This window comes from Babylonia areolata, chromosome 7 (assembly GCF_041734735.1).
Source record: "Babylonia areolata isolate BAREFJ2019XMU chromosome 7, ASM4173473v1, whole genome shotgun sequence".
Lineage (NCBI taxonomy): Eukaryota > Metazoa > Mollusca > Gastropoda > Neogastropoda > Buccinidae > Babylonia > Babylonia areolata.
In genome coordinates, this window is record NC_134882.1 from 39,607,592 (window position 1) to 39,620,754 (window position 13,163).

The 13,163-nt window shown below is 45.7% G+C and overlaps 1 protein-coding gene across 4 annotated transcripts in view; it reads left to right on the top strand.

Annotated features, from left to right (window-relative positions):
* The window catches only part of LOC143284026 (uncharacterized), a 64,631-nt gene that overhangs the window by 19,118 nt on the left and 32,350 nt on the right, over positions 1-13,163 (top strand). For all 4 annotated transcript variants that reach the window (XM_076590582.1, XM_076590581.1, XM_076590583.1 and 1 more), the window contains one exon: positions 790-921. In XM_076590582.1, coding sequence (XP_076446697.1) covers positions 790-921 — 132 coding nt within the window. The remainder of the gene's footprint in view (positions 1-789; positions 922-13,163) is intronic.

Sequence of the window (13,163 nt, forward strand, 5' to 3'; positions counted from 1 at the left end):
GAAGAAAAAAAAAAAAAAGGGTGGCGCTGTAGTGTAGCGACGCGCTCTCCCTGGGGAGAGCAGCCCGAGTTTCACACAGAGAAATCTGTTGTGACAAAAAGAAAGACAATAACAATAACAAATATGCATCCGTCAGTCTCAGGAAACTATGAAGTAGCGTTCTGGGTAGTGATTGATACAGCACTGGATGTGACTGGACGAGTCAATACGGGATTGACAGTCCCTCACACACCTCTGCGCACAGGTGAAGTCTGCTGCTGGTCTGTCTGGCTTTTGGAATTTTATCTTTTTGTCTCGGATCGCAGGGCAAGCGTATTTTCGAGATTGTAAATGTCAAATGAAATAACAAACAAACGAAAACACATACATGTGACCAGAAACGAAAGGGTGGTACCGGCCCGTGTCGACTTGCTCACCATTCTGAGCACACTTTGGCAAAGTCGGCTGCCGCGATCAAAATAACAATGATTACGAATGATTGATGTCGGAAAACAACAATCACTACAACAACAACCACTACAACAACAACAGCAACCACTACAACAACCACTATAACAACAACAACAACAACCACTACAACAACAACCAGAAAAGAAACAAGGCCGACGCCCAACAAACAAAATCCCCCAACCCCAAAAGAAGTTTCTTGACCGTACGTTATTGGCTATACTTCACACACTGTTCTTCAAATATACCGTTGCTGTCAAACTGACATAGAATTCATGATCTTCCTCACCATTGGAAGGCGGTTGAAGGACCACAGTCAACCAACTTTAAACGTTGTTGCAGGGTCCATCGGCGATCGGCGGCCGGTCGCAAACTACGTGGACGGAGAGTGCGCAGGTCCACCCCGGGTGGCGCAGACACCTGGGTGGAGAGAGGTTCCTCGGGAGCCGAGCGGTCCACTGCCAAAGGTAAAAGGTAATTGTTTTGCGCTCACCATAGTAGGTGGGGTCGTTACTATGTTTAGTGAGTTGTCTATGCTTTATTAGGTGTTTTTTGTTGGGTTTTTGTTTTTTACCCTTGTCGTTGTTTCTGTCTCTCTCGTTTGGTCTTCGTATGGCATCTCCCAATCTGTCTGTCTGTCTCTGTCTCTCTCTCTCTCTTTCTGTTGTTCTCTGTCTGTCTCTTTCTCTTTCTGTCGTTCTCTCTCTCTTTCTGTCGTTCTCTCTCTCTCTCTCTCTCTCTCTCTCTCTCTCTCTCTGTCTGTGCCTCCGTCTCTATACCCCTTTCTTTAACTGCCACAGTGTTTTGTCTTCAGTCATTTCTCTGTCTTCCCTTTCCTTTTTGGTCTTTCGTTATTTTTATCCTGTCTGTCCTTTCTTCCGCCGAACGGAAATTTCATTTGGGTGTTGATTGTACAGAAACGACATTAAATGTCAAGTCATTAACAATGTTGAACCGAAACTCCACCAGTAATGCTAAATCAAAATTCCACCTGAATCCGCTAATACTGAACGACAATCCCACATTGGGGTATTGTTTATGCTGAGTGGAAAACCCACCGTGAGGTATTAACCATGCTGAGATTTATACTATCAGTTTTGCTGACCGGTAAAATCTACTTTAAGGTAGGTATTACCAGTTGTTGTTTTTTACTGGAAAATCATCTTTGAGATATTGCCATTTTCGCTGACGGGAAATTACTCTAAAAGAAAATAATTCTGTTGACTGGAAATTCCAGTTTTGTGTTGTGATTATAATACACGTGACTGGAAAATCCATTTTAGTACCACAGTGATGATGGTGGACGTGATTTGAAATTCCACTTTTGTGTTGTGATGATGGTGGACGTGACAGGAAAATCCATACGAGTGCCACAGTGATGATGCATGTGGCTGGAAATTCCACAACAGTGCTATAGTGATGTATCACGTGTCCACTGTTTTTGACCAAGCTGAGACACGGTGCAAAGGGCGAATGACAGCTCAGTAGGGAGTGCCGTGATGTATGGCTTCACAGTCTGGATCTTTGCCACAGCCACAGCAGGCACCGTACTGTAGAAAGAAGAGAGGGAGGGGGGTGTTGGGGGGGATGTAGGGGTGGGGGCCGGAGGGCGAGACCTCATGCAAAAGCGCATCGCTCATTTCTGACGGGGTAAAAATTGTGAAGCATATTTTCTAACTTCCTTCTCTCTGTGTTTTTGTCTGTCTCTCGTCTCATCATCCATCTTTTTCAACCCATATCCACCACACTGTGTGCGTGTGCGTGTGTATGTGTATGTGTTTGCGCGCGCGCGCGTGTATGTAGCGGGGAAGGTGTTGATGGTGTGTGTGTCTGTGCGTACACGCATGTTCACGCAAACTATCCCTTTTTAGGCCTGTGGACATGATGCTGATTCCTACCAGCTTACTCACCAGGAGATGCTGGGGAAATCAAATGAGAAAGAAAAGTAAACGATTCAGAGTAATTGCGGGGGTAGCTCAAGGATCTGCTTCTCCATTTCTTTTCGTCCCATGCATGGCATGCAGACTTTGTGGGCAGCACTGGTCAGCACATTTAGCCTCCAAGGAGCAAGAATGACGGCACTTGTTGGATATTGAACAGTCATAGCTCCATGAAGACCTATGTTCCAGGATGCGCCTCTGAATTCTCTGTCTGAAGTTCCCAGTGAAGGAAATTAACGGTTTAAATTTGATTTGGATTTTACATGGACTGAACGTGACGTGGACGAATAGGGTTTAAAAAGAAATTATGGGCATTCATCCCTGTTATACCTCCATTGCAGTCGGCTGGGCTTATAGACAACATGATTTGATTTCATTTATCGGTTCATTAACTCTCGGCTTTAAGAGGAAAACGAACCCTGCCGTGCATCAGTTCGCTTACCAGCTACCCTTCAACGGGACAGCGCTGCCCGTGCACGAGATCACACAGAGCGTTTTGTTACTACACATATTGATATCGGCGACCACACGTCCATTCCCTAGTGCAGTGTTGGATGGAACTCAACCACACACACAGCCCATTGACTTGTATACTGGACATACATCTCTGTGACACAGTCACTCTGTCCAATTAGCGGCAGTGGCCAGGAAAGGCAAAGGAAGAAAGCAGCATCAGTCTTCCGTGGAATCTCACCCGGACGAGGAATTGGACCAACAAGGAAGTGGCCCAGTGTGTGGCATACTTAGTTCACTGATGGCCTGTCACCACTCTGTCCGCCGTCAGCCATTCACACACGAAGCGGGCAGTTTGGACTGCCAGACTGGTTTTTTCGTAGTCTTTGACTGATCGCGTATAGACTTGTGTGTACATTCATAGCAAATGTTGTAAAGGAACGGAAGAACACCCACGCACACGCACGCACGCACGCACGCACGCACGCACACACGCACACACACACACACACACACACACACACACTGTTGTTGCCATTTTTCTCTTCCCTGTCTCTTCCTCTCTGTCTCTATCATGTCTCAGTCTCTTTACCCCTCCCCCCTTTCTTTTTCTGTCACGCAATAGATTGCCTCTCCATCAAATTCTTCTCTCCCCCCCCTCTCTCTCTGTCTGTCTCTTTCTTTCTCTCCCTCTTTCTCCACCCCCCCCCATCCCTCCACCAATCTCTGATTGTATGTGTGTGTTTGTAGGAATGATAGTAATGATCTGTGTTCTCCACATTCTGTTGGTTGTGAAAAAACCTTCACCTACTACTATTACTAAGGACACTTGATGTAAGAGGAGGAAACGTTTTGCTTTTTTTTTCCTTCAGAGTTCTTCCATTGACGGATTATACATCCATGATATCTATACCAATGCCAGGAACCAAATGAATCAAACCATGAATGGCAAATGACGGCATGAAACTGAAAGTCACTGTCACTACCACTAGTCTCGAAATCTGTTTTGGTTGTGGGAGCGCTGCACTGCTGAACGCAGCACCTGCGTTCCACACTACTGTCGGCCTTGGGAAAGGGCCAGAGTTTCGGCAGAGCTCCTCTCTGTCCACTCAGTGATGTTGTCGGCTTCAAAGTACAGTCGAGATAATGACCACCCACGATGCGTCATGGTTTTGAATCCGATTGAATCTTGTTTTTTACCCGTCCATATTAAACACACACACACACACACACACACACACACACACACACACCAGCGCATAACATACTGGCACTCCCACGGTTTTTTTTTTCAAAAGAAATCGTCATTTTTTCTTGTTCTCCGCTTTCACACAGATGTCGATGCAATCACCTCATGGAGATTGTATGCCACCCAGGAGCCAGAGTCGGGTGACATGTTTTGCATGTCTGCAGGTGTCTGATGTGTGATTGGTGCTATCGTCGTGATGCGCGAGATTATGTGATTTGTGGTATCATCGACAGGCGCGCGTAGCAGATTTTCCCTTTTGCGACCTTGACCTGACGATACGATGCGAACTTGTCCTGTAATGCCAGACAACTTGTCAACAGGTGCGATGCTACCCCCGCGTGACAGATTAGGTGGATAATAATACTAATCATAATGGTAAAAATGATTATAATAACACGGGATTTTAGGGCACTCCGAGTTACAAACTGAAAACATAACGCAGTCCATGGCAGTATAACACAGAGAAACAAGCGAACGCACAGCTATGCACCTGACACGCATGAACTCACGCACAAAGGTAAACAGGGGTACACTCAGTGCAAAGTCCTCTTTATACAGTAGCTGTGAAATAGTTGGATTTCGAGCACAGATGACAGACGCTGTGTGTGGCACACAAAGAGAGAGAGAGAAAAAAAGAAAAGAAAAAGAAACAGGAGTTTGTTTCCTCGGGTTTAATTTTTCATAAATGAATTTCGTAAATCTATGACTATGAGATCAGCGTTGATCTTGGAAAATTCTGAACGCTTAACAAACGCAGCTGTGCGAATATACGCACTACCCCGTCCGGTCACAAAACAGGATTGATGTAATAAATGGCTCTCTGCCCCAGAGCTCAGCCAAGAAGCTGAAAAGCACAGTGATAAGGTTTTAAGAAGGAAGAGATCGAGAAGGAATGTAAAGGTGAAGAAGTTCCTGAAGAAAGGAGGGAAGCGTAGAATCATAATTATATGATACTGTGACGGGTTGTCGCAGCCTTGAATTCATTTCGACTCTGAGGGACAGAGGCAACCAATGTAGATCAACCAGGAGTGGAATTATACGCTCGCTCGTATTGTGTTGTCATTGTATTGTATTTCTTTTTTTTTTCCCTCAGATTTCTCTGTTTGAAATTCGGGCTGCTCTCCCCAGGGAGAGCTCGTCGATACAGTGAGAACACCACACTTTTTTCTGTCTGCAAGTGAATTTGTTTTCATATCAAAATGGATTTTTCTATAGAATTTGCCAGGGACAACCCCTTTCTTGCCGCTGGTTCTTTTGTGTGCGCTAAGTGCATGCTGCGCTCAGAACTTCCGTGTATCGTCTCACCCGAATAACTGGCCTCATGGACATAGAGAGAAAACGCTGGCGAGGTAAGGATTCGAACCAGTGCGCTCAGATTATCGCGCTTTCAAGGGGGACGCGTTACCTCTAGGCCAACATCCACTGCCCAATGCAAGGCAGTTTTTGTGACAAGCTTTACTGACGTGTTTGAGAAAGATTTTCCCAACTGCAAAAGTGCAGACACGCTTATAGTTTAGACAGTGCAACGAATTTCTTTTGGAATTCAAAACGGCAATTTAATGGGGTGGAGCAAAATGTGTGCTGATTTTTATCTCTGAATACACATTAACGTGAGCGTGCACATACACGAACATACAGAGAGAGAAAAACAGACAGACAGATGGACACTCACACACACACACACACACACACACACACACACACACACACACACACACACACACACACACACACACACACACACACACACACACACTGATGTTCAGCCTTCAAATGGCTTTCTCTTCTCAGCCTTGGTCACCCTCTTGGGCATGACCGTGGTAGCTTTCACTCCGGTTTCCCCTATAACCAAGCTTCACCCAGGTTTGTTGTGTCGGTCTGTGTCAGCAGTCTGATAGGAAGTTGCTGATGGACCAGGTTGTGTGTGGTGTGTAAGGCATGTGCATATTGGGTCAGCGATTAATACAACCCTGCCTTGGAAGTTTTTTTTTTTTTTTTTTTTTTTTTTTTTACATGCGTGCTATTTAATTTTCTTTTGTTTAATTGTAATCTTAGTTGTTGTTTTTTTTTCCATTTTATTTCATTGTTTATTGACGGCTTTTCACTATCTGCGTGCTGTTTTTTCTTATTTTATTCTGATCTATTATTTTTCATTTTATTTCATTATTTTATTAACGGACTCAAGAATTATTTGTAAGAATGTCAGTAGTGAAACAGATTACACGAAAACGTCATTTCTTTGTGCAATGCGGTTCCCCCATTCCTATGCCTCCCAATATACATACAAATATGACCAAACAGCGACCACGTCAATACGTAAAGAGGACTCCACACAGCAGTTTTGCAGTGGTAAAAGGGAAAGGTCTGATGAGCAATATGGTGCTTAATGTGTTGGGGGGAAAAAGAGAGAAGGGGAAGGGGAGAGGAAAATTTATGCCAACAGCCTGAGAGTGACGGGAATGGTGGGGGTGAGTGGAGGAGGGGTGTGTGTGTGTGGGGAGGGGGTGGGTTCTGCCCTCATCCTGATTTGCAACTGCCACTTCTGTTTTTTTCCGCTTCCTTGGTTTGAAGGCGAACCCACACGCCTGCCGCATGTTCAGGGGCATGTTTTCTGCCGATTCAGCGAAGACAGTCATCAAGTCACACCACTCTGGGTGTTTCAAAGGGGAGTGTTCGCACTTAGAAGCACGTGCGTTTGCCGGGAGCAGAACTGAATACGCACGCACGGCACGCGCACTGACACAGACAGGTGTGTGTGTGCGTGTATGTGTGTGTGTATGTGTTTATGAGCGTGTGCGCCTGTCGGTGTGCATATTCTCTCTGTGTGTGTATGTGTCTGCACGCTCGCGCACGCGTGTGTGTGTGTGTGTGTCTGCGCCCCCCCCCCCCCCCCGGCCCTCCCGCCTCCTCATCCACCCCACAATAACAACACTGGCAACCCAAATCCCCCTTCCCATGAAGCCCCTAATTCCATGCTTTCCGCGATGTCATCGTATCATTATTACCATCATGGCAGTATTACCGGCTTCCCCTTTGTGTTAAACTGAGAAGAAGAAGAAATCATCCCCTCCACCATTTCCGCGGGCAGCGACGCTGCACAGATGTATAAACAGCCTCTGGAGCCAAGATGATCTCCACTGGCGCTCCTCTTTCCACACGTTGGCACCACCATGGCATAGCTCTTCTGGAAATAGCTTCGTTTGCTTTGAGCTTCCGGGACGAATTGCATCATCATCACTGTACCCCTTTCCCTTTCCTTCCACCCCACCAGCTCAGTGTTCCACCCCCACAGTGTGTGTGTGTGTGTGTGTGTGTGTGTGTGTGTGTGTGTGTGTGTGCGTGTGTGCGTGTGCGTGCCACGGTACGTTGTGATTGTGTGTGTGTGTCAGTGTGTGTGTCAGTGTGTGTGTGTATGTGTCTGTCTGTCTGTGCGTGCCACGGTGTGTGTGTGTGTGTATGCCACGGTGTGTGTGTACATATGTATGTATGTACTCCTGTGTGTATGTGAGTGTGTGTGTGTTTGTGCATACGTGTGTGAGTGTCTGTGCATGCGTGCGCGACGCATATGTGTATGCGTACGTGCGTGTGTGTATGTGTGTGTGTGTGTGTGTGTGTGTGCTTGTCCGCGTGTGCGCACATGTGCGAGTCTGTTTGTGTTTTCCCACTGTCCCTCTTGGAAGACGTTCAAGGACCGCGGCTTGTTTGTTCCACAAGGCAGCAGGGTGCCCACTGATAAGCCGTCAACGCTTTCGGAAACACTGTTGGCAAGAACATGGATGCTTCAATTAGATGATGGTTGAGATCGTAGGGTAAGAGAGGGGGTGGGGGTGGGGTGGGGGGAGGGTATTGGTGGGAGGGAGGTCAATGATCGTTGATTGGGAGTGAGGGCTAAGGGAGCCCGCATGTGGCACCGTGAGCTTAGATAAACAGGTATAAACCGATAGAGGTGTTGGAAAGATAATATGTAACATGCGTAGGCGGAGTGAGTCATTGGAAAACAGTTTGGAGCAGCACGGTGGAAGGTCTTCAGAACGACCCAATGCATTTATTAAGCACACACACACACACAAACACGCCCACACACGCGCGCGCGCGCGCACGCACGCACACACACACATGCGCGCGCGCTCGCTCGCCTAAAAATCATGCACGCAGACACACAGAAATACATGCATACATACATGCATGAATGCACGCATATATATATATATATATATATATATATATATATATATATATATATATACATACATACATACATGCATGAATGCATGCATACGCATACATACATGCATCCATCCATCCATACATAATCCATCAAATGCCCCAGTGTATGTTTACTCCGAACATTAACAGCACAGAAGGCTAGTTAAGGACGGCGTTCACGGTCGTGGTTTCATATCCGCGTCCTGGTTTGATAATAGCTGACACGACGGGTAATGTCGCGTGAAAATTGTTTGTAGATAAGTGATTCCACGGGTAATAAAATGCGTGAATATGATGGGCAATTAACAATGGTGACGTCATGAAATATCGCCTTTTTATCCCAGTTCTGTCTATAAAAATAAATAAATGAATGAATAATAATGATGATTAAAAAAAAATTAATAGAATTTTTCTTTAAATCCACTTAGATTGGTTGTATATCCCATTCGGAAACATTTATTCAGCAATATGTAAACAGACAGGAGCCAGGGAGGCCCCGTGGCTGAATCGGTAGGGCTTTTGACGACTGATCCAGGGGTCTGTGTTCGATTCCCCGCTTCGGACTGACGTGTGTCCTTGGGGAAAGGCACTTTACTCCGTTCCCTCGCTCCACCTGGGTGTGAATGGGAAAGTGACATAGTTGGGGAAGGTTAAAACATCGGAAGGAGAGGACTGGGTCCCGCCTTCCTGTGTTGAGTCGTTGACACAGTGGGTATGAATCCACTGCCCCGATTGTCCTGAAAGGCTGTGGGACCTGTAACTTTAACTCACTCAGTACGGCCAGTCCTCTCTTCTCCTCTACACAGACCCCTCGGATGTCCAGTGGGTGTCTGAATGACCCAACCTTTAGCTTCCGTCGTCAGAATTGTGGTATTCTTTGTCAACATTCACCTCTTCAGTATAAGAGCCTTCCGCTTGTAATATTTTGATGGTGGTAATTGGGGTGAAACGCTGTAAACGTCGTCTCTTCGCCGTTCGTATGGAAAGAGTTAAAACATCGGAAGGAGAGGACTGGGTCCCGCCTTCCTGTGCTGAGCCGTTGACACAGTGGATATGAATCCACTGCCCCGATTGTCCAGAAAGGCTGTAGGACTGTAACTTTAACTCACTCAGTACGGCCAGTCCTCTCTTCTCCTCTACACAGACCCCTCGGATGTCCAGTGGGTGTTTGAATGACCCAACCTTTAGCTTCCGTCGTCAGAATTGTGGTATTCTTTGTCAACATTCACCTCTTCAGTATAAGAGACTTCCGAATATTTTGATGGTGGTAATTGGGCTGAAACGCTGTTAACGTCATCTCTTTCGCCGTTCGTATGGAGAGAGTTAAACAGAAGGTGCCTGGCTGTGTTTTGGGATCGATACAGTTAACAGAATGTGTGTGTGTGTGTGTGTGTGTGTTCGTGTGTGTGTTCGTGCTTGCGTGCATGTGTGCTGTGTATTTGCCAGCCCAGGCTAATTCAGGTAGCGAGGGTATGGGAATGGTTGAAACTCCACACATTACTGGACTTTGTGATCACGAAAAATTATGTCGATAATCAAACAGAAACAGCTGAAAATATAACAACATCGGGTTCATTAATACGGCCGGGTATACCCCGCTTAAATCAACAACAAAAACTTGGATTATGTAGCAGTTTCAGACTTACAAAGCCTCAGTTTACTTGTCTTTCACAACCCAGTTGTTCACAGAAGCCTCGGCTTCATTTTCCTCCCCTCAGGCAGCAAGCTGTGCAACGTGCCGTGCAAAACCACTGTCACTGCCAACACGTCAACATATTTTTTTTTTCTTGCACTGGTCCAGCTGATAAGAAAGATACGAGTTTGTTTAGTTGTCTTTTTTTTTATACAAAAAGATACAAGAAAACACATACATTTTTGCAAGCGATGATACGGTCTTTTTTCTTTTTCTTTTTCTTTTTTTTTTTTATACAAAAAGATACAAGAAAACACGTACATTTTTGCAAGCGATGATACGATCTGAAATAGCTTTGCTGGAATCCGGAGCGAAGTTTTTCTTTGTGAATGTAATTTCGTTTCTGGCGGATTCTGTATCATTTCAGTTTAAGGAGCCCAAATTCAGCGCTTAACATTGGAAATAAAAGTAGCTTCGCATGCGGATATTTTTGATAACTGCAGCATCAATGTAGTAGAAACACACACACACACACACGCACACGCACAATCGAACACCGGATTACTACACAGAACAAATGGGATTCATTGTCAAGTCGTAAATATTCTGATGTTGCTAGTCTCTTATTTTGACGGCTTCTAGGCTTCTGATGTTTTTGTTGTTTTTTTCAGGGGCTTTTTCAGTTGATTTATCATATTCTCAATATATTAATCGCTTCTCATTATTCAAATTATGTATTGTTTATTCATCGACTTGCGCCTCTTGGCTGGTTTGCATGAAAAATTTCACATCGGCATATGAAAAGAACGACCACCCTTTACAAAGGTGCCAACTCCTTCTCTCTGTGTGTTAGAAAAAAATATGCATACACACACACACACACACACACACACACACAGAGAGAGAGAGAGAGAGAGAGAGAGAGAGATTTATGGAGAAGTGGAATATTTCTAAACCATTGGAACGAGAACCGAGAAAACGAGAAACAGCGAAAGAAGACACTTTTAGTTTTCCCACTGTTCCCCACCTGGGAAGTGGTTAGTTTATCAGACATCACACACACACACACACACACACACACACACACACACACACACACACACAGAGAGAGAGAGAGAGAGAGAGAGAGAGAGATTTATGGAGAAGTGGGATATTTCTAAACCATTGGAACGAGAAAACGAGAAACAGCGAAAGAAGACACTTTTAGTTTTCCCACTGTTCCCCACCTGGGAAGTGGTTAGTTTATCAGACATAACACACACACACACACACACACACACACACACACACACACACACAGAGAGAGAGAGAGAGAGAGAGAGAGAGAGTTATAGAGAAGTGGGATATTTCTAAACCATTGGAACGAGAACCGAGAAAACGAGAAACAGCGAAAGAAGACACTTTTAGTTTTCCCACTGTTCCCCACCTGGGAAGTGGTTAGTTTATCAGACATAACTTTTCACACCGCAAATGATGGAGGTTCCGACCTGTTGGCTATCTGTCGGCGTGTCAGCTTGTTTCAAATGATAATGAGGTGTGGAAACCAATGATGTGCAAGTGAAGATACCGCAGACACATAGTTGGGGTATTTCACGTGCTCGTGCATGCAAGACTCATTCGTGTTATCGGTCAAAGGGAATTTTAGATGCGCTGGGTTCCGCTGTCGCTGATACATCGGAGAGGTATTTCACGTGCACTTGCAAGACTCGTTAACGTTTTTATCGGTCAGAGGGAATTTCGGGTGCGCTGGGTTCCGCTGTTTACAAGGAGTTTGCCTCCTGTTCCCCTCCAACAACGCAATATGAGATCTATCCCCACGTTACCTTGTGCTAACCTTGCTGACAGTGAGATCTATCCCCACGTTACCTTGTGCCAACCTTGCTGTCAGTGAGATCTATCCCCACGTTATCTCGTGCCAACCTTGCTGTCAGTGAGATCTATCTCCATGTTATCTCGTGCCAGCCTTGCTGTCAGATCTATCCCCACGTTATCTCGTGCCAACCTTACTGTGAGTGAGATTCATCTCCATGTTATCTCGTGCCAGCCTTATTGTCAGTGAGATCTATCTCCATGTTATCTCGTGCCAGCCTTGCTGTCAGTGAGATATGTTCCAATGTTATCTCGTGCCAACCTTGCTGTCAGTGAGGTCTATCCACGTTATCTCGTGCCATCCTTGCTGTCAGTGAGATATATCTCCATGATATCTCGTGCCAACCTGGCTGTCAGTGAGATATATCTCCATGATATCTCGTGCCAACCTGGTTGTCAGTGAGATATATCTCCATGTTATCTCGTGCCAACCTTGCTGTCAGTGAGATATATCTCCACGTTATCTCGTGCCAACCTTGCTGTCAGTGAGATCTATCTACGTTATCTCGTGCCATCCTTGCTGTCAGTGAGATATATCTCCATGATATCTCGTGCCAACCTGGCTGTCAGTGAGATATATCTCCATGTTATCTCGTGCCAGCCTTGCTGTCAGTGAGATATGTTCCAATGTTATCTCGTGCCAACCTTGCTGTCAGTGAGGTCTATCCACGTTATCTCGTGCCAACCTTGCTGTCAGAGAGATCTATCCACGTTATCTCGTGCCATCCTTGCTGTCAGTGAGATATATCTCCATGATATCTCGTGCCAACCTGGCTGTCAGTGAGATATATCTCCATGATATCTCGTGCCAACCTGGTTGTCAGTGAGATATATCTCCATGTTATCTCTTGCCAACCTTGCTGTCAGTGAGATATATCTCCATGTTATCTCGTGCCAACCTGGTTGTCAGTGAGATCTATCTCTATGTTATCTCGTGCCAACCTGGTTGTCAGTGAGATCTATGTCCATGTTATCTCGTGCCAACCTTGCTGTCAGTGAGATCTGTTCCCACGTTATCTCGTGCCAACCTTGCTGTCAGTGAGATCTATTCCCACGTTACCTTGTGCCAACCTTGCTGTCAGTGAGATCTATCCCCACGTTATCTCGTGCCAACCTGGTTGTCAGTGAGATATATCTCCATGTTATCTCGTGCCAACCTTGCTGTCAGTGAGATCTGTTCCCACGTTATCTCGTGCCAACCTTGCTGTCAGTGAGATCTGTTCCCACGTTATCTCGTGCCAACCTTGCTGTCAGTGAGATCTATCCCCACGTTATCTCGTGCCAACCTTGCTGTCAGTGAGATCTGTTCCCACGTTACCTTGTGCCAACCTTGCTGTCAGTGAGATCTATTCCCACGTTACCTCGT